Genomic DNA, 22,912 nt, shown 5'->3' with positions numbered 1-22,912 from the left:
ATCTTTGGAGGAAATGATAGACAGCATAAAACTAAAGGTAGCTTTGTGGATAAAGACATTGGATTGCTTCCAAAATTTTTCTATCACTGATATTTTAAGGGCCTGGACTGAGGTAGAACACTCATCAAGAGTTAAAGATAGAATGCTAATGGAGTTGAAGCCTCCAGAAGGTAACAAAGTCAAGCTAAATTTTGATGGGAGCTCCCTTGGAAATCCAGGAATGGCAGGAACAGGACAGGTAATCAGAAATTCAGAGAGAATGATATTGGCCTTATATTCAGGACTGATTGGCAAGGGAAACTCCTTGAAATCTGAACTGTTGGCCTTACTACAAGGGCTCAAATTAGCTAAGCAGTTGGGATTCAAATTGATTGAGGTTGAAGAGGACTCAAAAGTAGTTGTCTCTTGGGTAAACACAAATAGGCATATCCCTTGGACTCTTAGACATGTGATAAGAGAAGTGGAACAGGTTGCAAAGAACATAGGGGCAGAATTTTAAGTGGATCAGAAGGACTGAAAATAAGTTTGCTGACTCCCTTGCTAAACAAGGAGTTACAAGACAACATTTGTTCTGGGCTTCTATGTAACTTGGGTGTTGGATCTGAAGAAAGGGATTAACATTTCAGTATTCATGTTGTACTAAGCACATTTTTTCTATTTAATATAATAAAACTAATTTTCTGTTGATCAAAAAAAGGCAGGAAGAGAATCAAGAGATCAAATGTTTTGGACACAAATTATCGGTCAAAAAAAATGCTTTGGACACAAATGTAAGTGAAAGAAAGGAGAGAGAAGGTAGAAGAGTGAACATACATTTTATTGTTTTATAATTAACAAAATTGAAGGTTACTAATCAAAAAATAAAGGACCCAGTTATCTGGGGTCTTAGGAGGGGTAGATTGGAAATGGAACTAACCTTAAGCGTTTTTAGCACAAAGTAGCTCAACCCCTAACCTATGCGATAATGTGGCCTCCTAGGGTAGTTCCCTAGGTTCAATCATATTTCCTTAATAAATATCAATAATTTTCATAAGAAAAGTACAAACTTCATGTTAAAGTATAGAAACTCAACATATTCATGAGAAGAAAAAGAAGAAAGAAAAGAAAATTCAAAAAATATAGGGGCTGAACCCCTGTTTCTGTTATAGGAAAAGAAGAAAAGAAAAGGTGGAAGAAAAAGAATTTAGTATATAAACACAAAATTAGTAAAGAAAAATAAGAAAATGTGTTGATTGGACAACATTTTATGTTCTTCCTTACTGGTTCAGGTTTTCAAGTCTTTGAGGGTTCAATACAGCATTTAGAAATGTTTGTGCTGATTAACCCCTAACAAATAAGAAAATAATAAAAAGTAATTAGTATATAAACACACAAAATGAATATTTTAGCTTAAAAATGTCTATTTTATAATTATAACCTCAAAAAATCAAGAAAATAGAAGTTTTTTATAACACGCTATAGAAAACTGCTTGGCAATTTGGCGAGGCGAGCCTCCAAGGGCGCCTTGTCGCCTAGGCGTCGCCTTTAAAACTATGGTGGCTACTCTCACTCAAAACTCATGTTCTCATGCTAGTCAGCCTACGATTTCACCATTATACTAAGCAATGGCCCCTAGGTAACAGGTAGTAGCAAATCAATAATAGAAACTAGGTAAACTTCACTGAACAAAAACATTAATCTAGAAAACTATGTCACACTGAAACACTCAATCAATAAATTCATAAGATATTAAGGCTCCGTTACGAAGAGTGTAAACACCGGTGTTTGAAGGGGTATTGGGCTCAGCCATAATCTTTTTTAGTGTTTGAAGGGTTGGAGAGGTCGCAGCTTGTGCCTCTCCAAGTGTCTTCTGTAAAAGTTGCTCCTGATTTCTTTCTCTAATAAATTCTTCATTTATCAAAAAAAAAGTGTAAACACTGGTTCGAGACATATATGCTCTGGTTCAGTTTTGCAGGCATTTGGTAAGAATACATGTGTAGTGAAAATGACAGTCATCACTCATCACAAATTCCAAGACATGTTTGCATTCAAAAAACGTAGATTCCAGTCTTAGAATTCATGTTTGTACCCATCACAACCAAAACCATTTGGTAAGAACACCAATTTATCTCCTTTTACTGAACAATAAAAAGGCCAAATTTATCAATACAAAACTAAACCATCTTTGCATTTTCATGAACCAGCGTATTTGTATTTGCACTCTTCCCAAGGGCAGCCCAGTACATGAGACTCCTGCCTATGTGGGCTCTGGGGAGGGACAGATGTACACAGCCTTACCCCTAAACATAAAGAGAGGCTGCTTCCAAGGTATTTGCACTCTTCCTAAATGGAGACTAAATAGCACAAAATTGTTAATGAAAAAAATTAAATAGCACAAAATCTAATCTTCAAAGTCACAAGCCCCCATTACCAAAATGTCATATACCCACATGCATTACAATCTTTATTTAGATATACTTTACCCGCAGCAGTAACTTCTTAACAACAAATTTTCAATGTCTAGGGATGCAAAGGCGTACCAAGTTTGAGTAGCAAATCTGAAATGACAGCCAACATATGCTTATTTGGAACCACCCCGGCAGTAGTGAGCATGTTCTCAAATACATTACAAATAGAAGAGATGACTACAGATTCAGTGGTATCCCTTAGTTTATCCTCATATGTTTCATTTTCACTGGTCAATAAAGTCATTTGATTGAGAAGGTGGCTGATCAACTCTTTCAAGATACCTGCAGCCTGTGATGCTGTACTAGCCTCAGAAACTAGAAGACCTGCAAATATGGTAAAGGGATCAGTATAAATATATATTTGCTGATCAAAAAAAATCAGTATACATATATATTTTTCCTTTGCTTTTTTTTATAAGTAAAAGATTCTTTAAAATTTCATTAAATCAGAAAAAAAATAAGCAACTGTTACAAGCTTCCCCAATGGAGGCACGAGATGCAGCCTCACTCATAAAGAAAACACAGCACAAAAATTACAACTAAGCCCAAAACAATTGATCCCTAGTTACCCCTTGCTTAGCTAATGAATCAGCCATAGCACTTGCCTCCCTTCCCACCCAGTATAATTAAGCTCATCTGTTGTGTTAACCATTTGAATTTCTTCATTTCATTTCAATAGCACCATATCACTGAATCCGGGTCTTTTAACCAGCCCACCACCACCTTGGAATCCCCTTTAATCACCAGGTCTTCCAAGTCCATCCCTTTTAGAATCTGGACACCTTGTAGGACTGCAAACAGTTCAGCCCTTGTAGAGTCTCCATTCCCCACCGGTCCTGAAAAAAGTGCCATGAGATTTCCTTCCCTATCTCTTATGACTCCTCCAATTCCAGACAGACCTGGATTGACTTGGCTACTTCCATCAAAATTTAATTTCAAGAGGTGCCCATAAAAACCTTGTTTTTGTCTTCTGTACTGAACTAGAAGCCACTGATAACCAGTTCCTCCAAATACCATCGAAGGAGAACTGTCTAAAGAGATCCAAAGTTAGTAGCAAATGTGTAACTCTGGTCAAGATACAATCCATAATTTCTTGCTTGCTTCTCGGGTTCTCTTGGAAGATCCTAGCATTTCTTCCCTCCCATAAGGTCCAAATCACTGCTGTTCTGGTGCATTTCCACATTATTCTTCCCCCTCTTTTTGGCCACACAAAGGTAGCTGGATCAAACAAAGAAAACCTATGCATGTATCATGGTAGGATACAAAAATTATTAATATTTCAATATATGAAATGTTACCCAAGCTTCCAAAAAAGTGCAATATTTACATAATAATAACTGCAAAAAAAGAGAAGTTGATCCACAGCCAATCCCAAGTATATTCTATAAAATCAAAAATAAAGATGCATCCATTATAAAGGGAAAAAGACAATGTAGCATAGTCTTGAAGATTCAGACAAATTGGAAAAAAAAAGGATCCTAACATAGAAGCAAGGTTCAATATGAACCAAAAATCTTACCCAAACACAGCTTTTTTCAAATCTTGAGATTCAGGATTGACCACCATTCATTTTTTTCTTTTTTGTAAAAGGTAAGGTATTTTATTAAATCACATAACAGTACAAAGGAGCCTAGGCCAGTAGAGGCTGCCTAGAGCCACCTCAGATTACAAATGCATCCAAGACTGAGAACTAAACAACAATCGGATGTTCTGATTTTTAAATTCCTCCATTACCGACACCCGAGACAGTAATTTTCCCACAGCTTTCTGCACCATTTCCTCTGGAGATTTAGCTTTACCCTGAAAAATTCTGTTGTTTCTTTCAATCCAGATAGTCCAAATCACCGCAGACGGAATAGTGTTCCAAACCAAGGTTCCTTTCTTGCTGAGACCCTCAATTCTCCAACAATACAGCAGTTCCTTCACAGAATTTGGCATTACCCAACTGACTTCCAAGGCCTGAAGGAAATGCCTCCAAATATAAATTGAAACTGGGCAATGCAAAGAAAGATGCTCAATAGTTTCTGCTGACCCACCACACAAGCCACATGACATGTCCAGAATCTGAATGCCACGTTTCATTAGATTAACTCTGGTTAGACAGTTATTTAAAGCCATTGTCCAGAGCAGAAACTTCACTTTAGAAGGACTAGTTGAGTTCCAAATTTGCCTAGCCGGAAAGTTCACATGACCTGAACTTATCAACTTACTGAACATAGACTTTACAGTGAACCAGCCATCAGCTTCCCATTTCCATCTCCAAGCATCCTCCTTGTTCAAGTCAACCCTCTGATTATGAAGCAAGCCCAACAGATCCGCATACTCTTCCACTTCCCAATCAAAGAGGCTCCTCCTACAAAGCAGATTCCAACTAATAGAATTAGCAGAAGCAATGAAAGTCTCAGCAACCGAGGAATCCTGATTTACAGAAATTTGATACAAGAGAGGAAAGGCATCTTTCAGACACACTTCAGAACACCAAGAATCTTTCCAAAATTTAATTCTTTCCCCATTTCCCAATTTATATCCGATTCCTTCCTCAAATAGAGTAGAGATCTTCAAGATACCTGTCCAAATGGAACTTATCCCTCATGCAATAGGACACTTGGATCTCCAATCACCCCAATCCACCCCATATTTATCCACAATAAGCTTTCTCCACCATGCATTTCTTTCATTTGCAAATCTCCAAAGCCATTTACACAGGAGGGCAGAGTGGAACTTCTTCAATTTTCTTATTCCCAACCCACCAACTTCCTTTGGAAGACACACTTGGTCCCAGTTTACAATATGAACCTTCTTCTCCTCCTCCCAACCTCTCCAAAGAAAGTTTCTCTGTATTTGCTCCAATCTATTTGCTACTTTGGATGGAATAGGGAAGAGGGAGAGGAAATAAGTAGGAAGATTAGAGAGAGTGCTCTTTATCAATGTAACTCTCCCCCCAAAATAAAGAAATTTAGCTTTCCAAGATGCCAATTTCCTCTCCATTCTCTCAATCACTGGAACCCAAGTCTTAAAGGAAGTACATTTAGCTCCAAGAGGAAGCCCCAAGTACTTGACCGGAAGATGGGCAGTCTGACAAACCATTACTTCTGCACAATCATCTAGATTTGTAACATGACCTACAGGGATGATCTGAGATTTACTCAAATTAACCTTGAGGCCAGACACCACCTCAAGCCAACTCAAAGTTCCAAGCACCACCTCCAGCTGACTTGGGGAAGCATCAACAAAACATAAAGTGTCGTCGGCAAATTGAAGAAAATTAACTTTTTCCTTGCCTAGCGCAATTGCAAAGCCATCCCAACGCCCATTCTCAACAGCCTTCTTGCTAAAAAGAATTAGAATTTCCATGACACAAATGAAAAGCAAGGGAGAGAGAGGGTCACCTTGCCTCAAACCTCTAAAGCTCCCAAAAAACCCCGTCGATTGCCCATTAATTAAAATGGAGAACTTAGGGGTCTTGACACAAACTCTGATCCAGTTTCTTCAATTCTGCCCAAAATTCATTTTCTCCAACACCAGGTCCAAGCAATGCCAGCTTACATGATCATAAGCTTTTTCAATATCAAGTTTACACATAACACCTGGGGTCCACTCTCTCCTTTTGGATTCCAGCAATTCATTAGCAATGATAATCGAGTCAACCATCTGTCCACCCGGGACAAAAGCACTTTGAATGCAAGAAATAACACTGCCTAACACACATTTCATCCTTTCTGCCAAGACTTTAGCCAAGATTTTGTAAAAATTGTGCAAGAGACTAATGGGCCTCAAATCCTTTATACTGACAGCCCCCTCAAGTTTTGGAATGAGAGTGATGAAAGTTGCATTCAGGCTTCTTTGAAATGAGGCATTAGTATGAAATGCCTGGAACACCAGCATCAGATCATTCTTCACAATATCCCAACATTTTAAATAAAATAGATTAGAAAACCCATCCGGACCCGGTGACTTTTCACTTTCCAGCTTCTTTACTGCATCCTTAATTTCCTCTTCAGTAAAAGGTCTCTCAATCCAGACTTTCTGCTCTTCATTTAATTTATTGAAAGGCAGCTCGGAGGGAAAAGGTCTTTGAACCCACCTCTCTTTATAAAGGTTCTTATAAAATGAAGTAGCCACAGATTTAACCTTAGAGCTAGATTCACCACTCCTGTCCTCCCACACCAACTTGCTGATTGAAGAGATCCTAGCACGAGCATTTGCCATTTTATGAAAAGTAAAAGATCAAGACTATAATCAGTCTTGAATCCTAATAGGTTTTAGGTTTGCAAAACAGAAGAAAAGTGAGAGAAAGGAGAGAGAATAGAAGAGAAACAAGAGAACACAAGTTGTTGAAAGAAGGGACAGAAAAACTAATCTGCCGCCGCCACTCTCTTAATATTTATAGGTTATGTTTAGTACATAATGGAAAGGATACATCTGCCCTTAGTACTTACATAATAAATAAAGTAAATAAAAGCTTAAATAAATAACAACTGAATTAACAAACTAACTCAAACTGACACTACTATAATTGAAACAAATAACTACACTGCTGTCCTACGAACACAGTGGGGACCACTGCAGTGGGGCCCACATCAGTGTTCTCTACACTCCCCCTCAAGTTGGGAGTAGATATCTATCATTCCCAACTTGGATAGGTCTATCTCTAACTTCTTCCTTGGTACAGCCTTGGTGAGGATATCTACGAGCTGCATATTAGATGTGATGTACGGAAGACACACTTCTTGTGATGTGACCCTTTCTCGCACAAAATGTCGATCAACTTCGATATGTTTAGTTCTGTCATGCTGCACTAGGTTGTGGGCTATATTAATAGCTGCCTGATTATCACAATACAGCATTAAGGGCTTTTCATAGTCAATACCCAACTCTTTAAGTAGTGACCTCAGCCATAAGATTTCAGCAACTCCATTAGCCATTGACCTGCACTGGAGCGGGAAACAACACTCTGCTTCTTACTCCTCCAAGAGACAAGGTTACCTCCCACCAGGGCACAATATCCAGAGGTAGACCTTCTGTCATCAACACTTCCAGCCCAATCGGCATTTGTATAGACTTCCACCCTCATGTTGTTATTGTTCTTGAACAATATACCTCTACCCGGGCATCTCTTCAAATATGCTAATATTCTCTTTGCTGCAAGAAGATGAGAAGTTCTAGGGGAGTGCATGTACTGGCTAACAACACTAACTGCATAGCTGATATCCGGCCGAGTGAGGCAGAGATATAGAAGCTTTCCAACCAACTGTTGGAACAAAACTTTGTCTTCAAGAGGCTCCCCACCCTCTGCACTAATCTTGTGATTTTGTTCGATGGGTGTATCAGCCGGCTTAACACCCAACTTTCCAGTTTCCGCCAACAGATCTAGAACATATTTTCTCTGAGAGATAAAAATCCCCTGCTTGGATCTAACAACCTCAATACCCAAAAAGTACCGTAGTGCACCAAGATCTTTCACCTCAAACTCTTGATGGAGCTGTTTGAGGGACTCAATCTCATGACTGTCATTTCCTATCACCACAATATCATCAACATATACTGCTAGTAGTGTCAGAGAGGACTCCACCCTCTTGATGAATAATGTATGATCTGACTGGGCCTGTACATAACCAAACTTTCCAAGGGCTAATCTGAACCTATCAAACCAGGCTCTAGGTGACTGCTTCAAACCATACAATGCCTTGTTCAGTCGGCAAACCTTCTTACCTGTCTCTGTATCATAGAATCCAGAAGGCAACTGCATGTAAACCTCTTCTTGTAAGTCTCCATTCAGAAAGGCATTTTTAACATCCATCTGAAACAGGGGCCAAGAATGATTTGCTGCAAGGGATAACAGAACTCGGATGGTGGTCATCTTGGCTACTGGGGCAAAGGTCTAGAAGTAGTCTATATCATAAGTCTGAGTGAACCCCTTTGCAACCAGCCGGGCTTTGTACCTTTCAATAGAGCCATCAGCATTATGCTTCACAGTGAACACCCATCTGCATCCCACCGGTTTCTTTCCTTTTGGTGTGTCAACCAGTGCCCAAGTATTATTCTTCAACAGGGCATCCATTTCGACTTGCATTGCATCTTTCCATTCTGGAACTGATAAGGCTTCTTGCACTGTTCTTGGAATAGGGACATCGGCAATGGAAGTGAGATAGGACCGGTAAGATGGTGACAGACGATCATAGGATAAGAACTGTGAGATGTTGTGAGTTGTAGAAGTGGTGCAATGTCGTTTCCCGTTGCGAATGGCAATAGGGAGATCAAGGTCATCCACAGGAGGGGAAGTGGCAACAGTGAGAGGTATCTCAGTAGGCTCTGGATCTAGAGCCGCAGAAGGAACTGGAGCTGGCCGAGACTGCCGAAGACTAGGATCAACCTGCCTGCATCGCCTGTGATAGACTCTCAACTCCGGCTCCCTCTGACCACCCTCACCACTACAACCTTCATTACCCAGTGGAATAGGTAAAGGAACAGCCCCACTTCCACTTTCATTACTCTCCCCCTGAGGAAAGAAACTCAAAATAGCCCCCCACTTCCACTTTCACTGCTCTCCCCCTGAGGAAAGAAACTCAAAACAGCCCCATTCTCACTGCCCTCCCCCTGAGGAGAAACCCTAGGATAATAGGGTGTCTCCTCAAAGAAGGTGACATCCATGGAGACAAAACGTTTCCCTGAAACCGGATCATAGCAGCAATAACCCTTTTGAGTTTGTGCATAACCAAGGAAAATGCATTTGGAGGCCTTAGGTTCAAACTTGGAATGATGAGGCCCGAGAAGCTGAACGAAACAGGTACAACCAAAGGTTTTAAGGGGAACAATGAACAACTCCTCGTCTGGGTATAGAAGGGAAAAGGGGGTTCTCATATCAAGGACCCGGGAAGGAACTCGATAATGAAATATACTGTCGTGAGGATAGCATCACCCCAGAAGCGAATAGGTACATTGGAGGTAAACATAATGCTTCTAGCCACCTCCAAGATATGCCTATTCTTCCTTTCGGCAACGCCGTTCTACTGTGGTGTATAAGGGCAAGTACTCTGGTGAATAACTCCATGGCTAAGAAGGTAGGAGGTCAATGGCTGAGCAAAGTATTCCTTTGCATTATCAGATCTAAGAACTTTGATTTTGGTCCCAAACTGAGTGAGAACCATCTGATGGAAGTTTTGGGTCAGAGCAGGAACCTCATCCCGAGAACGCATAAGATAGACCCAAGAAAACCGGGTATGGTCATCAACAAACAGTAGAAAATATCTGTACCCACCCATAGAAGAGATATGATATGGCCTCCAAACATCAGTATGCACAATATCAAAAGAGGAATTACTCCTTTAATTACTTAAAGAATAAGAGGTTCTACAATGTTTGGCAAACTCACAACTCTCACACCTCAACTTTGATAACTCAACAGACTCAAATAAAGCAGGAAACAGACTCTTCAAAGACTTAAAAGACAAATGACCTAATCGGTTATGCCAAAGCATAACCGAACTCACAGACTGGGAAACAAAAGACTTCCTATCCACTGACTCCTCCCGACGAGAACTCTCTCCAAGCAGATAGATCCCGTTCGTCTCACGGCCAGTCCCAATCACCTTCCTCGTCTCCAAATCCTGAAAAACACATCGGTCAGGGAAAATGGTTACTGAACAGTTCATGTGTTTGGTAATACTACTAACTGAAAGCAGGTTAGTATCAAGCTTGGGAACATGCAAGACAGAAGATAAAGAGATAGTATCCGATAGCTTGATGTCCCCCTTGCCCGAAATGGGAACAAGAGAGCCATCAGCAATGGATACTCTATCTCGGCCAAAGGACAAGTGATAAGAAGTGAACAAAGATGGCAAGCTAGTCATATGGTCAGATGCACCTGAATCTATTACCCAGCAGTAATCAGTATTACCTGGAGCTGACGCATGGTAAGCTGAGGCTCGAGTACCTGAATGTGCAAATGCAGATGTGGCAAGAGCTGATGGTGACTGAGATGGCTGAGCTGAACTCCCAACTTCCTTTTCCAACTGTATGAGGGCAGCCCGAACAGCAGCTAAAGTCTCTAGGGATGTGCCTGATGAGGATGTTGAATCGGTGCTCACTGCCATATGAGCATTACCCTTCTTATTTCTTAGTTTTGCTGGGACCAAGTGAGGATGTAGCTTCCAACAAGTATCTTTTGTGTGCTTGGGTTTCTTGCAATGTTCACATACCATATCCCGTTTATCTTCCTTCTTCCGGTCCCTTTCTGAGTCACCCCCTGGCTTAGGTTTAATAGCTGTCAAGGCTGGGAAAGAGGGCTGAGGCTGCATCATGACTTTCCTCCTAGTCTCTTCACTATGCACCAGGGAGTATGCTTGAGAAAGGGTCACACTATGTCTTGTCAATATCTGTTGTCGCACAATGTCATATTCTGAATTCAAACCAGCCAGAAACTCAAATACCCTATTCGTCTCGACTTGCTTTCTTTGAGTCTGTGCATCTTTGGGACTCTCCCACTCAAGGGTCTCTAGATGGTCAATCTCATGCCACAAGGATTTCAAGGTAGAGAAGTAGACAGAAACTGGCTTCTCTCCTTGTCTAAGGTTGTTCACCTCAAAAACTTCAGTTCATAAGCTCTGGCAACATTAAGGGGTTGGGAATAGGTTTCTTTCACAACATCCCATATCCCTTTGGCTGTCTTTGCCCACAAGTAATTTCGGCTGATATGTGGCTGCATAGAATTACACAGCCATGCCATAACCAAATAGTTCTCTTGAACCCACTTGGTGTATGTTGGGTCCTCCTTGGAAGGTTCTTTCACATCTCCCAAGAGGTAACCCAGTTTTCCCCTTCCTCCAATAGCCATCATGGCTGATTGAGCCCACTCCAAATAATTTGACCCATCAAATCTCATAGTTGTAATCTGAAACCCGGTTTCAGATACACTACCATAACTGTGGTTTCCAAAACTACTTTCTCCCTGACCCTTAAACTCCATCTTTGATCAAGATTCAGTGGCTACAAACTGTTAGAGCCACTATACCAAAAAACAGAGTCAAACAAGCAAGTCTGGAATCTGATCCGAAACCAACACAAATCTGATCTGATATGAAATCTGATCTGATCCGATCTGAAACCAACCCAAATCTGATCTGAAATCAATCGGCATGCACAGTACCAGGCAGCCTATCAATCTGAGATGCTATTTTCTGAAATCACTACTGTGGGGCCCACTGCTGCGAGAGCAAAATTAGGGTTTCAACTGTAGGTCTGAAGTAAGTGCTCAATTGCACTCTCCCAATCCGCACAAGTGAGACTTGTCGTAGGGCAATATGAAACCCTAAAAATTAATCACCTTTAAAAAGGGGGGTTCAGCCCAACAGTCAAATCCTAGAAACAAACTTAAACACAGTTCAGCAAGCCAAACCCTAAAAACAAACTTGAACACAGTTCGGCCCCTCTTTCTAGATAGGTCCAACCTATCTCGACTGATTGCAGTCTCTGAAACTCAGTAAAAAAAAAAACTTACTTATGTACTTCGGTTTACTGTCTTCTAGGGTTACCTGAACCCTAACCTTCGCTGCCTCTTCCTGATTACCAACTCGCTGCAAGCCGCGGCAAGTCTTCAACTGCTGCGAACCCCTTCTGGTAATCTCCAAGATTCAACCACCGAAACCTTCTTCAAAGCTTCCAGCCCTAGCTAGTCCTCATGTGGTCGGCTGGACTAGACACACATGAGAAGCCCTAGATAGCTCTGATACCAAGTAGAAGATCAAGACTGTAATCAGTCTTGAATCCTAATAGGTTTTAGGTTTGCAAAACAGAAGAAAAGTGAGAGAAAGGAGAGAGAATAGAAGAGAAACAAGAGAATACAAGTTGTTGAAAGGAGGGACAGAAAAACTAATCTGCCGCCGCCACTCTCTTAATATTTATAGGTTATGTTTAGTACAATGGAAAGGACACATCTTCCCTTAGTAATTACATAATAAATAAAGTAAATAAAATCTGAAATAAATAACAACTGAATTAACAAACTAACTCAAACTGACACTACTATAACTGAAACAAATAACTACACTGCTGTCCTACGAACACAGTGGGGACCACTGCAGTGGGGCCCACATCAGTGTTCTCTACATGAAAGAACTTCGTATTTTTATCCCCCTCTTTGAGCCAAATAGATTTAGCTCTTTGTCTCCACTTCATCTCTTCCTCTATTGCCATCTTATCATATCTGAGTTTTGCAATTGACCTCTTAAGTCTCAGATCTTCAGTCAAGGAACCCGCCTCTTCAGCTCTGTCAATCTCGACAATGGTGCTCAACAAAGCCTTCTTTTCAGTATCCATCTTCATATTCTTCTCCATACTCCAAATTTTTAATTTACCCTTGATGTCTTTTAGTTTTGATGCCAAAACAAAAGAGCTAGAACCCTCCACCTGCAACTCATTCCACACAGATCTGATTAAGGGGATAAGATTTTCCTCCTCAAACCAAGCATTTTCAAATTTAAACGGGGATTTGACTGTCTCACGAAGACCACAAACAAGCTGAATAGGACTGTGGTCGGACACCAGTCTAGGAAGGGTAAGCTGCCTGAAATCAGGAAAAAATTCATTGCAGTTTGAAGATACCAAAAATCTGTCCAGCCTTACCAGAGTCAGGACTGATTGATTATTAGTCCAAGTGAATCTATTACCCTGAATTGCAACATCCATTAACTCCATACTATTAATGAAGCCAGCAAACATGTTAATCAAGCCAGTTCTTCTATCCCTTGTATTCTTCTCATCCACCGAAATAGTTGCATTAAAATCACCCCCGATTACCCAAGGATAATTCTGAGGGTCTCTCAAGTGTGCTAATTCCTCCCAAAAAGCCGCCTGAAGATTTGAGTCAACAGGACCATCTTGTAATTTCAGCCTTAGAGAGATTGAGAAGTTACCAATTCTGATGGAAACCAGAGAACAGAAAGTAGGGTCCCAAAAGCTCTCACAATACCACCAGCACTCCCAAACGCAGTCAAGGCCTTCCATCTGACCTGACTCTCCCCCCAGACACTTCGAACCGTAGCAGCATCAAGACTTTCTAGCTTAGTTTCTTGAAGCAAGACTATCTAGACTTCAATTGTTTCAGGGAATTACATACCATCACCCTCCTCCTTCCCGACCCCAGACCTCTAACATTCCAGGAAAGGATTTTCGATTCCATAGGATTTAACTGATAACAGGAACCCATACCTCACAACTTCTTAGACCCCCTTCCCGCCCCTTCAATGCTCCCCACCTTATCATTCAAACCCCACGTTAATCTCATCATTTCTCTACTTCTCTTTGTTTTTGTTTCCCCTTTTTTTTGCCACCAATTTTCCCCTCTCCATGAGCACTCTTTGTTCAATCCCTTTCAAAAATTTGATAGTTTTAGCTTCCGTCCCTTCTATGAAGTCTCCATTGGTATTCCCAGGAAATTCCCCAACCCCAGAAGTTTCGACGTCACCCAAGAAGAAGGATTGTTTTCAGACACACTGTGTTTACCTACCTCCGCAGCTAATAAACTAGACTTACCCTTGTTTCCTATCAAGAAATCTTCTTCGCTTCTCATTGGATCAGGACTTCCTATACTAATCCCCAACTCTTTGGATTGGTCATGACTGTTTCCCTCATTCTCGCTTTGAACCTCCTTTCCCAACACTGCAATAGGGGTTACCACCATCGGAGTCTCTTCCACTGGCACCAGAGGAAGCTCTTGAATTTGTCACCGCCTAGTATCTGACTCCAACGAACCTTTTGAAGAAGACTGAACCTTTTGGGAAGACGAAGCAGCCTGACTCGGGCCTCTTAGCTCCATTTCTTCAGAACTGGAAACCTGGACCAAAGGAGAATCAAGACTGGGATTCATCGGCTATTTGGAAGGAAGACGGACCCAAGTTGGCTCCAGTCGAACCAGGGTATAAGATGTTTGTCTTCTAGTGGGCCACCGAGGCTCACTAAAAAATGTTTTGACCTCGTTTCTCTTAAACGCTTGTCTGGATTGAGCAAACAGATTATTAAGGCTAACTTGACCCGAGACCGGCTCCTAAGTCCAAATCTAAGCCACCTCACCATCATTGGAATCCAAAACAGCCCCTTGTCGAGCCTCCCACCCCATACTCCTCGAAACATCAACATCTGGTTCCACGTGCATCTCTTTGATGCACTGCTTAATTAGAATTTTTAATTCCTCCACCCTCGAGAATCCCCCACATCTTCCCTTCATTAATTCTGGCGCACTAGACTCGAAAATATCATTTTGAAGACGATCCTAGCCATCCAAAGAGACTGCTTGTGAACAGACCAGATTCACCCCACGATCATCATCTTCCCCTCCGTCGAACTCCGGCGATTTGCTTCTCAGTAAACTTCTCTGAGCATCTTGAGGCAGCGAAACCTCTCCCTCATCTTCTAAGACCACAATATTTGAAATCTCCGAGCTCATTCCCTACAACCGGGTCTGATTGTTCACATGATTCTCCTACATCCAACTTCGAACTATTGGCAGGGATTCGGGCCAGATGCAGACTTCAAACAGCGACTCCCCCACAACAATCTTCACTTTTTCAGGAATATGACCGGATCTTCTCACCTTCATTCGAACCCACTCACAAGTTAATAGCTCCTCGGAGGAATCGTCAGTTTCCACAAAACCACCACACACATCCCCTATGGCTTTGATCACACTCAGACACCACAATAACAGGGGAAGACCAAAAACCCTAACCCAAATGGTTTTCGATCGATCAGAGTCTTCGCTTGATTTCGGATAGAAGCAACCAGCTCTTGCACCCCATTCTCCCCATTTGCCATGGACCCTGATTGAGGATCCATGCCGCCGCTGATCTCGACAAGAAGATAAACAAGAAGAGGTCATCAGCTAATTTCTTTATTCTCACTCCCCCCACATCCTTCCAGTATCTGCTTACCCAGTTTTCCACTTCTTGAAACCCTACCCTCCGCTGGAATCTCCCCACCAAGCAATCTCGCAGGAATCTCCTTCTAGCCTCAACACCTTGGACCTCTGTCACTATCACCTGCTTTTCCTCCACCTTCTTGATTCCTGACTGCCCAAAATCCGGCCAAACTCCAGCCGCAACCGCCTTACTGTAAGAGAAATGCGGTCTCCTCCTCGCCCCCTTCTCTTCACCCCTGTACCAGTTGCTAGCTTCCCATCTCCTCCCACCTCCCCGAACTCTCCGAAGAAATCTATAACGAAACATCTTCACCCCTAATTAGGAGATTCAATCATGGCAGAAAAGTCGAAACTTCAAAATCATTTACACAAGTAGCATTCAAACACTAATGAGACAGAGGGAGCAAACATGAAGAGAGATACATCTGCCTTTGAGTTTCTTTTGTAACACAAAATTTGCAAAGATTCTTCTATTCTCTCTTCTTTGCCTTCAAATAATCTCCTTTTCTTTTCCTCCCGAAGGCCCCAAAATGCAGTGAACATAACCTTATGGATAATAAAACCAAAAGGGAAATTGAATGAGAAGCAAAAGGAATAAGTGTTGAGATGGCACTCCAGCAAAGAACCTTATAGCCAGGAATAAAAACCAAACTAGAATGCATCTCAAAATCAATCATTTATTATAATATTAGGAGCACTCTAGAGGTTGTGCCACAAGCATTGCTTGCAATGTTCTTGAACTCCAGATAGTCCATAACCTAATTTAAAATGAGAGCCAACATCAGCATAATGTTTGTCACCTTTCTTCTTTTCCTTCCAAAAGACACCTTCTATTTCTTCCTTCCAAGTGCCCTCATATATAAACGAAATGATGCTCCAAAACAATTATGCCTTCTTGAGTCCAACAAATAATGGTCCACATGAAAAAATCTAATGAGGTTCACTAGGCCTGAACATTGGCTTCAAAAATGCAAGAAAAAGGAATGACCATATATGTAATTAACCACCTTACAATTAATGAAGAGGTGACACACATGTTTGTTCTTGTTACATATAAAACAGAGGGTAGCCATCTTAAATTCTCTTCTTCTCGAGTGATCAAACATTAGGATGCTATCCAATGAAAGAGGACAACTGAAAGTTTCCGAGCTGAGCTTAAGAAAACTGGCCAAGAACCTTCCACCATCTACTACCTAAGACTAAAAAAGACATACGTGTAGCTTCCAAGCTGCAAAAGATATGAATGCATTCCTCAAGTTCTCTCTCTGTTGAGGGTCTACAAAGTGCCAAATGCCACAGAACCTGGTAATTTCTGAACTCAAAGTGTAGGCTAAAATCTTTAGGAAGCAACTGACAGAGCAGATGATACAATTAAAGTCTTCCAATGCCACTTGCCACAGACTCAGCTGGCTAAAACCTTATTATTATGCCTTCATCAAGATAGAATTTAGAACATCCAGGAAAGAGTTGATGGACCTTCATATACCTTTTCAAACATAAACTCCATAAGTAGCAGAAACCTCTCCTGAATCCAAATAAAATCTTTTCATAAAATGTTAAAAAAATAAGCCTCCTCTGCAATGTATTCTTTTCCAATCCAACCTCCAAAATCACTTCTCCAACAATTCTTTTCTAATCAGTAGCTATGCTTTATTCATCCCCCTTGTACTGCTAAAGCCCAATTAACCCACTTTTATCGGTTCGCCTACCAAGTCCCACTTAACCAAGTGAAATTTCTTTTCAACAACTCCATCCAATCAATAGAAAGTCTCTTTGAATTTTTCCAATGTGATTAGCCACTTATCTCAAAAATTTTAAATCCATATATTAATAAACATCCAAGCAAGGAAATGCACTTTTTATCAGGGTATTCCTACCACCACAAGACAGTTACCTGCACTTCTAGCCTACAAGTTCTTTTCAAATATTGCAACCAATGGTTGCAGTAGACTGATTTCAGATACAAAAATTCTCTAAAATTGATGCAGAGGCTAGAGAGATCTCCCACTACCTGTTTATCTTAATTGATAATTAAGAGGTAAATTACAAGTACACCTTAATGAGATGGCAGCAATTAAACAAACAAGAAAACTGGCCCATGGGCCCAATAATAAAACATATTAACAGCCAACTTACTACACATAAAACAAATACAATATAAGGCCCAATAACAAATAAGAAAAAGGATGTCAGCCTGTCAACACTCCCCCTCAAGTTGGAACTTGGAAGTAAACAACTAGCATTCCCAACTTGCTAAAAGTAGTCTGTAACTTCAGCTGAGGAACTGCCTTGGTGAAAACATCTACTAGCTGGATCTATATTCATATGAGAAAGACACTTCCCCAAACACCACCCTCTCTCTAATAAAGTGACAATCCACCTCAATATGCTTGGCATGATCATGTTGAACTGGATTATTAGCAATGTTAATTGCTGCCTTCTCACAAGGTCGGTAAGAAGATTTAACTTTTTTTTTGTTTTTTGAGAAAAGGTCAGTAAGAAGATTTGAACTTATGACCTCTTAGTTATGTGCCTTAACCTACTCCCATTAATCTATTATGATATTTGTGTTCATTTATACCTTTTTAATATACTATATATAAGACTTGAACCCTGCTCACTTGTATCAAAAAAAAACAAGGAACTAACCATCTAGCCACAACTTAAATATGTATTATAAATTACAAAACATATTATATATATATATATATATTATTTATCTGACTAGCGATCAAACCGTTTAGCCTGTGAGCCAGCAAGTATTCCGGTTCTGTGTCCAGTCCAGTCCAAGTATGCCCTTAATCAACATTCAGCAGAAGCAATTAAACAAACAAGAAAATGGTCCATGGGCCCAATAGTAAAACATATTAACAGCCAACTGACCACACATAAAACTAAAAACATATTAGCCCTAATAACAAAAAAGAAAAGGAAATGTCAGCCTGTCAATAGTTCCCATATAGATAGGGGTGTCAATTGGACTGGATTTGGTCCAATCCGATCCAGTACAATGTGAGTCCATTATAAATGGACCAGGTCCAATCCAATCCAATGAATGTTTTGGACCAATTTGGACCGGTCCAATTCAATGTTTGGACCGTCTAATCTGTTCAAATTCATTTTGATTTAGATTGGTTTCAACCCAAACCCGGTCCATTGACACATATATTCTTATCTTATATCAATGGACCAGATATTGGCTTAATCCAACCCAATCCAATATAAATTTGTTACGAACGGACCAGGTCCAATCCAATCTAATAAATATTTTGGACCGGATTGGTCCAATCCAATATGTCTTCTTGGTCCCACCAATCCGTCCAAATTGATTTTGGACTGGATGGGGTCCAATCCAAAACCGGTCCATTGACACCCTTACATGTAGAGACAGATGATGCCCTAGAGGCCTAACCCCAATTGACCAAAATTAAGTAAATGGAAACTTGGAAAGTTACCTACATGCTAACCAAAAGGAGAACATTGTTCCAACAAATCTGGTTAAACATCATCCACCCCAATCATCACACTCAGTCCAATTCATCTTCAAACAAGACAGCACTCCAACAGCCAAAAGGTTGAGCTGTAATTTTTATAATTTTTCTGTATTTTTAATTATATTTTTATTATTTAATTTATGACATCACAAGTTGACCCATTTGACCCAGGTCATTGGGCTGCTGACCCACCACTACCACCCAGACACAAAAGTGGTTCAATTTCAATTTAAGTATGTCATCTAGCCATACCATGGCATTTTCCTCTCGCTATGGCATGTTCTAACAAGCTAACCTCTCAACTTGTCTCAAGGCTGGTCTACTGCTATATATTACCTAATTCTACTGCTGTTGTAATCTCTTAATTTAGGGTTAGCCTCCTGCCATCATATGTTTAGAGTGTGCTTATTTCTCTACCCTCATTTTCTCATTAATTTGTTAGCTTCTATGTCTCCGTCATTCTAGATCAAATCAGGCAAGTACATGGCCACCAAAAAAACGAAACTAAAAAACCAATAATAAGAGATAATATTTTGTGATAATTATACAAGAGAAGTCAAATAAACAGAAGAGCGATAAGTCATAAAAATACAAAACTGAATATGAAAACTTAATCTAGACAGGAAACAATTGATATTGTCAATGTTCAATTTCTAAAGAAAATGGTGATGAAGCTTTCTACAGGCACACCTAACAGCATACCTGCTAAAGAACCAAATACCAGAGGAAGATTTCCAATCAATATGCTCGGGTCTGCTGCATGAATTTTGGTTGAACCACTTTTTATCAAATTAGCTGCAGAAAGTATGGTGTCCATGGGGTTCTCACCAGAAGATACATATGATGCAAGTAACTTCAAGTAGTTCTCTACCTCTGGAGCAATGACTTCTGCTCTTGAAGATTTAAAAAAGGTTTCAATAATGTTAAAAACATGCCGGGTAAGTGGTGAGAACTGGCAAGTCAACAGCTTATATAGTTCTTTCAAGATTTTCATACTGACTTTGTCAGAAAGATAAGGCGCAATCAGTTTCAGTGCATTCAGCATATGGATGATCTCCAAATGCTCAGATTTTGACAACACTTCACTTTTGGATCCATCTAAGGTTCTTGCAACACTTAACTCAATTGCCAAAGGCATGTATTTTCTGAGCAAAGAGAGTACCATTTTGTTTGCCTTCTTGATGGCAATGGAACACTGAAGAGATTGAAAGACTTTCCCAATGCAAACTTGAGCACATCTGCGAACCTACAACACAAGATTAGAAAAACATAAAATGCTAACAACATAATATTCTGACAGTTCCATACTTCCATGATCAGTTGCCATAATATTTGCCCACCAAAAACCAAGGACAGGAAAAGGATATAAATAATAAACAATTTCCTTTGATGTTTGTCTTCAGACAGATGGTTTCATTGCTTGAAAAAATAAACAACTTTCTTTGATTACTTCAATTGCACTTCCAAAAGTAAGAGTTTACATTTTCACCCAAAACAAACAATGCCTTTCAACACCTTGTTTTGCTAGTACATCTGACAACCCATTTGCAGTCCTTCTAATCCAGATGAAGGTGATATTGAGTTCCCTTGAATGAATGAATTTCTGTGTTGCTGATCAAAAAACAAAAAAAAAATATCTCCCTGAAGGCATGCCTGCACCCCTACTTCTTATGCAGCCGGTATTTCCACTTTCAATGAATTTCCAAATACAGCCAATTTATTTTCATTAGTTAATGATTTTTTTATAGGAAATATATATCATGTATATTAGTTGTTCATTTATGTCAAATAAGCAAGGATTAGAAAGAAAATTTAACATAGAAATGACCCATAAGAAGTCACAGTGCTAGAATTCAACTCATGCCTGACAAAGATATTTCATCCACTTAGGAGAGTCCATGCAGCATTGCTTCCAAGAAAAGGAAGCGGACCATCCAAATCCACCTCACCAAGATTTCCCAATCCATCAAAGACCAATAAGAAGTAGTTATTCACCTACAGGTGACAGGAAGAAACACCAACCATCTCCCTATATTTGTTTTGTTCTCTAGGATACCTTTAGGCATGTTGATGTATCTTTGTGGCTCCTTTCTCGTGGGGTCTCATGCTCTCATGCTTTCCATTTCCACCAAAATCATAAAAAACAAAACAGAAATATCCCAAATGGATTCAGTAACTGTAGATTAGAAACCAAGTCCTAAAACTGTGGTAATATATATATATATATATATATATATATATATATATATATATATATATTGATATATATATATATATATATATATATATTGATATATATATATATATATATTGATATATATATATATATATCAATAAAGAATTGCCTATCAAAGATAAAGTACATTTTCTGTTTCCCTATTTCTATGAGCTTTGATTAATATGGAAACTGAATACTTGTGTCACCTTTTCAGACCAATAACTTCAATTTCATTAAACTAAATACTTGTATCGTCATCCTCAGAAATACAAGACTGTCAATCAAACTACCAAACAATTTGGGCATAAGTGATATTCTTAGCGCTTCCCAGTTAATTATCGCCGCTCTTCCAGCCATGACTGCTACTAATTAATTTGATTCGTCCAACTGACCAAAACAAATTTAACTTTGTAGAAGAAAAAAGGGTGTCTCAGTTTTGAGCTTTCAGAACTTTATTGACTAAAACTAATAGAACTTTACGTCAACATTTCGGGATTTCATCCAATGCATTACAGCCAATTCCAATTTTCCACTAATTTACCGATATATGAATTCAGAAAAATTGATGAACCAAAGCACATGATTCCATACCTTGGGGCGTTTATCAACAGAGAACTTAATAATTGTCTCAAAAGGAAACTTCACTGCATCCCAGTCCTCCAGTTGACAGAAACCAATCAGAAACCCCAATGATTTGATCACAGACCGCACGGTTGCCGTCGATACAGTTTCTGGCGGTCTATTTAGTAGCTTAACAAGTACCGTCACGGCCTCACTCGCCTTCGACGGGGGCAGCGATTCCGGCGGAACAAGCGGAATCAAAATGGAGAGTAACGAAGATAGAGCAGCGATAGCATCGGAGTCTAGAGTCTCAGAAGCATCGTTAATAGCTGTTATAACTGCAGCGAAATAGGCAGGTGGAGTAAAGGGGAGACCTTCGTCTTGGAGCATGGCTCTCATGGCGGCCGCAGAAGCGCAGAGATGACGGTGCTGAGGAGCGGAGGATTTACCATATCGTTCCATTAGTCTCTGACAGAGGTCTGTATTTCCGTCGATGGTACCGTCTGCAACTTCTAGCTCTTCTTCATCTTTGCCTTCCATGGCATCTATGTCTTTTGCTGGTCTCTTTTTCATTGTTACTGAAGAGCTCAACACCTCAACTTCAACGTTTTTGGCGGCTGGGAAGCTTAGAGTTCGAAGTTCGAATTTGCTAATGGCTTCCAAGGAAAGGAGGCAATGAAAAGGAGTAGAGAAAGAAGTATTTCAGTATTAAACTCTTCAATACCAATGTTATTGTCTATAGTCGCGGTAGGGCTGCCAACGGATCAAAACTAATCGGATACAGGTAAATCCAATTATCCAGATTTTTTATTATTGTTAGGTTTCTAGCATATAAAAGCAACTTTTTGCCCTAAATATCAATAAAAGATAATATTTTTATAAAATAATTAAAGTAAGTAACTTTTAGACAGTATGTACACTTAGCTCCAATCAGCTTGATATACATTATGACATTTATTATAAATGAATAAAGTATATATTTGATTCATGTTATATTGGTGTGTTTAGATTATTATAAAGTATATATTATAAATGAATAAAGTATACATTATGACACTTATGAGACTCATGTTAGTTTATAATTTTCACAGCCGTTGAATAGATTTTAGAAGATTTATCCTGCCAAGGCTAACACTAATGTACTGCCAAATGGGTTGGGGTGGCTTGTCTCAGCTACCAAGGTGAGACGTGAAGCACATGCAGTGTGGGTTTGCTTGAAACTCTAAAATCGGACCATTTTCTAGTTATACCTTGGGCCTTGGAGATAGATGGGCAAAACTGG

At 39.9% G+C, this 22,912-nt stretch overlaps 1 protein-coding gene across 1 annotated transcript in view; it reads right to left on the bottom strand.

The window, feature by feature from the left end:
* Positions 1–22,328, bottom strand: part of LOC104590515 (ARM repeat superfamily protein) — a 77,861-nt gene extending 55,533 nt beyond the window's left edge. The window contains exons 1-3 of the mRNA XM_010249211.3: positions 21,661–22,328; positions 19,554–20,097; positions 2,520–2,771 (exon numbers count right to left, since the gene is read on the bottom strand). Of these exons, the coding sequence (XP_010247513.1) occupies positions 2,520–2,771; positions 19,554–20,097; positions 21,661–22,203 (1,339 nt within the window). The 5' untranslated portion in view covers positions 22,204–22,328. The remainder of the gene's footprint in view (positions 1–2,519; positions 2,772–19,553; positions 20,098–21,660) is intronic.
* Positions 22,329–22,912: the final 584 nt, after the last annotated feature.

The sequence above is a fragment of the Nelumbo nucifera genome, chromosome 7, assembly GCF_055504915.1.
Source record: "Nelumbo nucifera cultivar China Antique chromosome 7, China Antique-T2T, whole genome shotgun sequence".
NCBI classification, from domain to species: Eukaryota; Viridiplantae; Streptophyta; class Magnoliopsida; order Proteales; family Nelumbonaceae; genus Nelumbo; species Nelumbo nucifera.
Note: the sequence above shows the minus strand (reverse complement) of the source record. Positions and strands in the feature narration are given on the sequence as shown.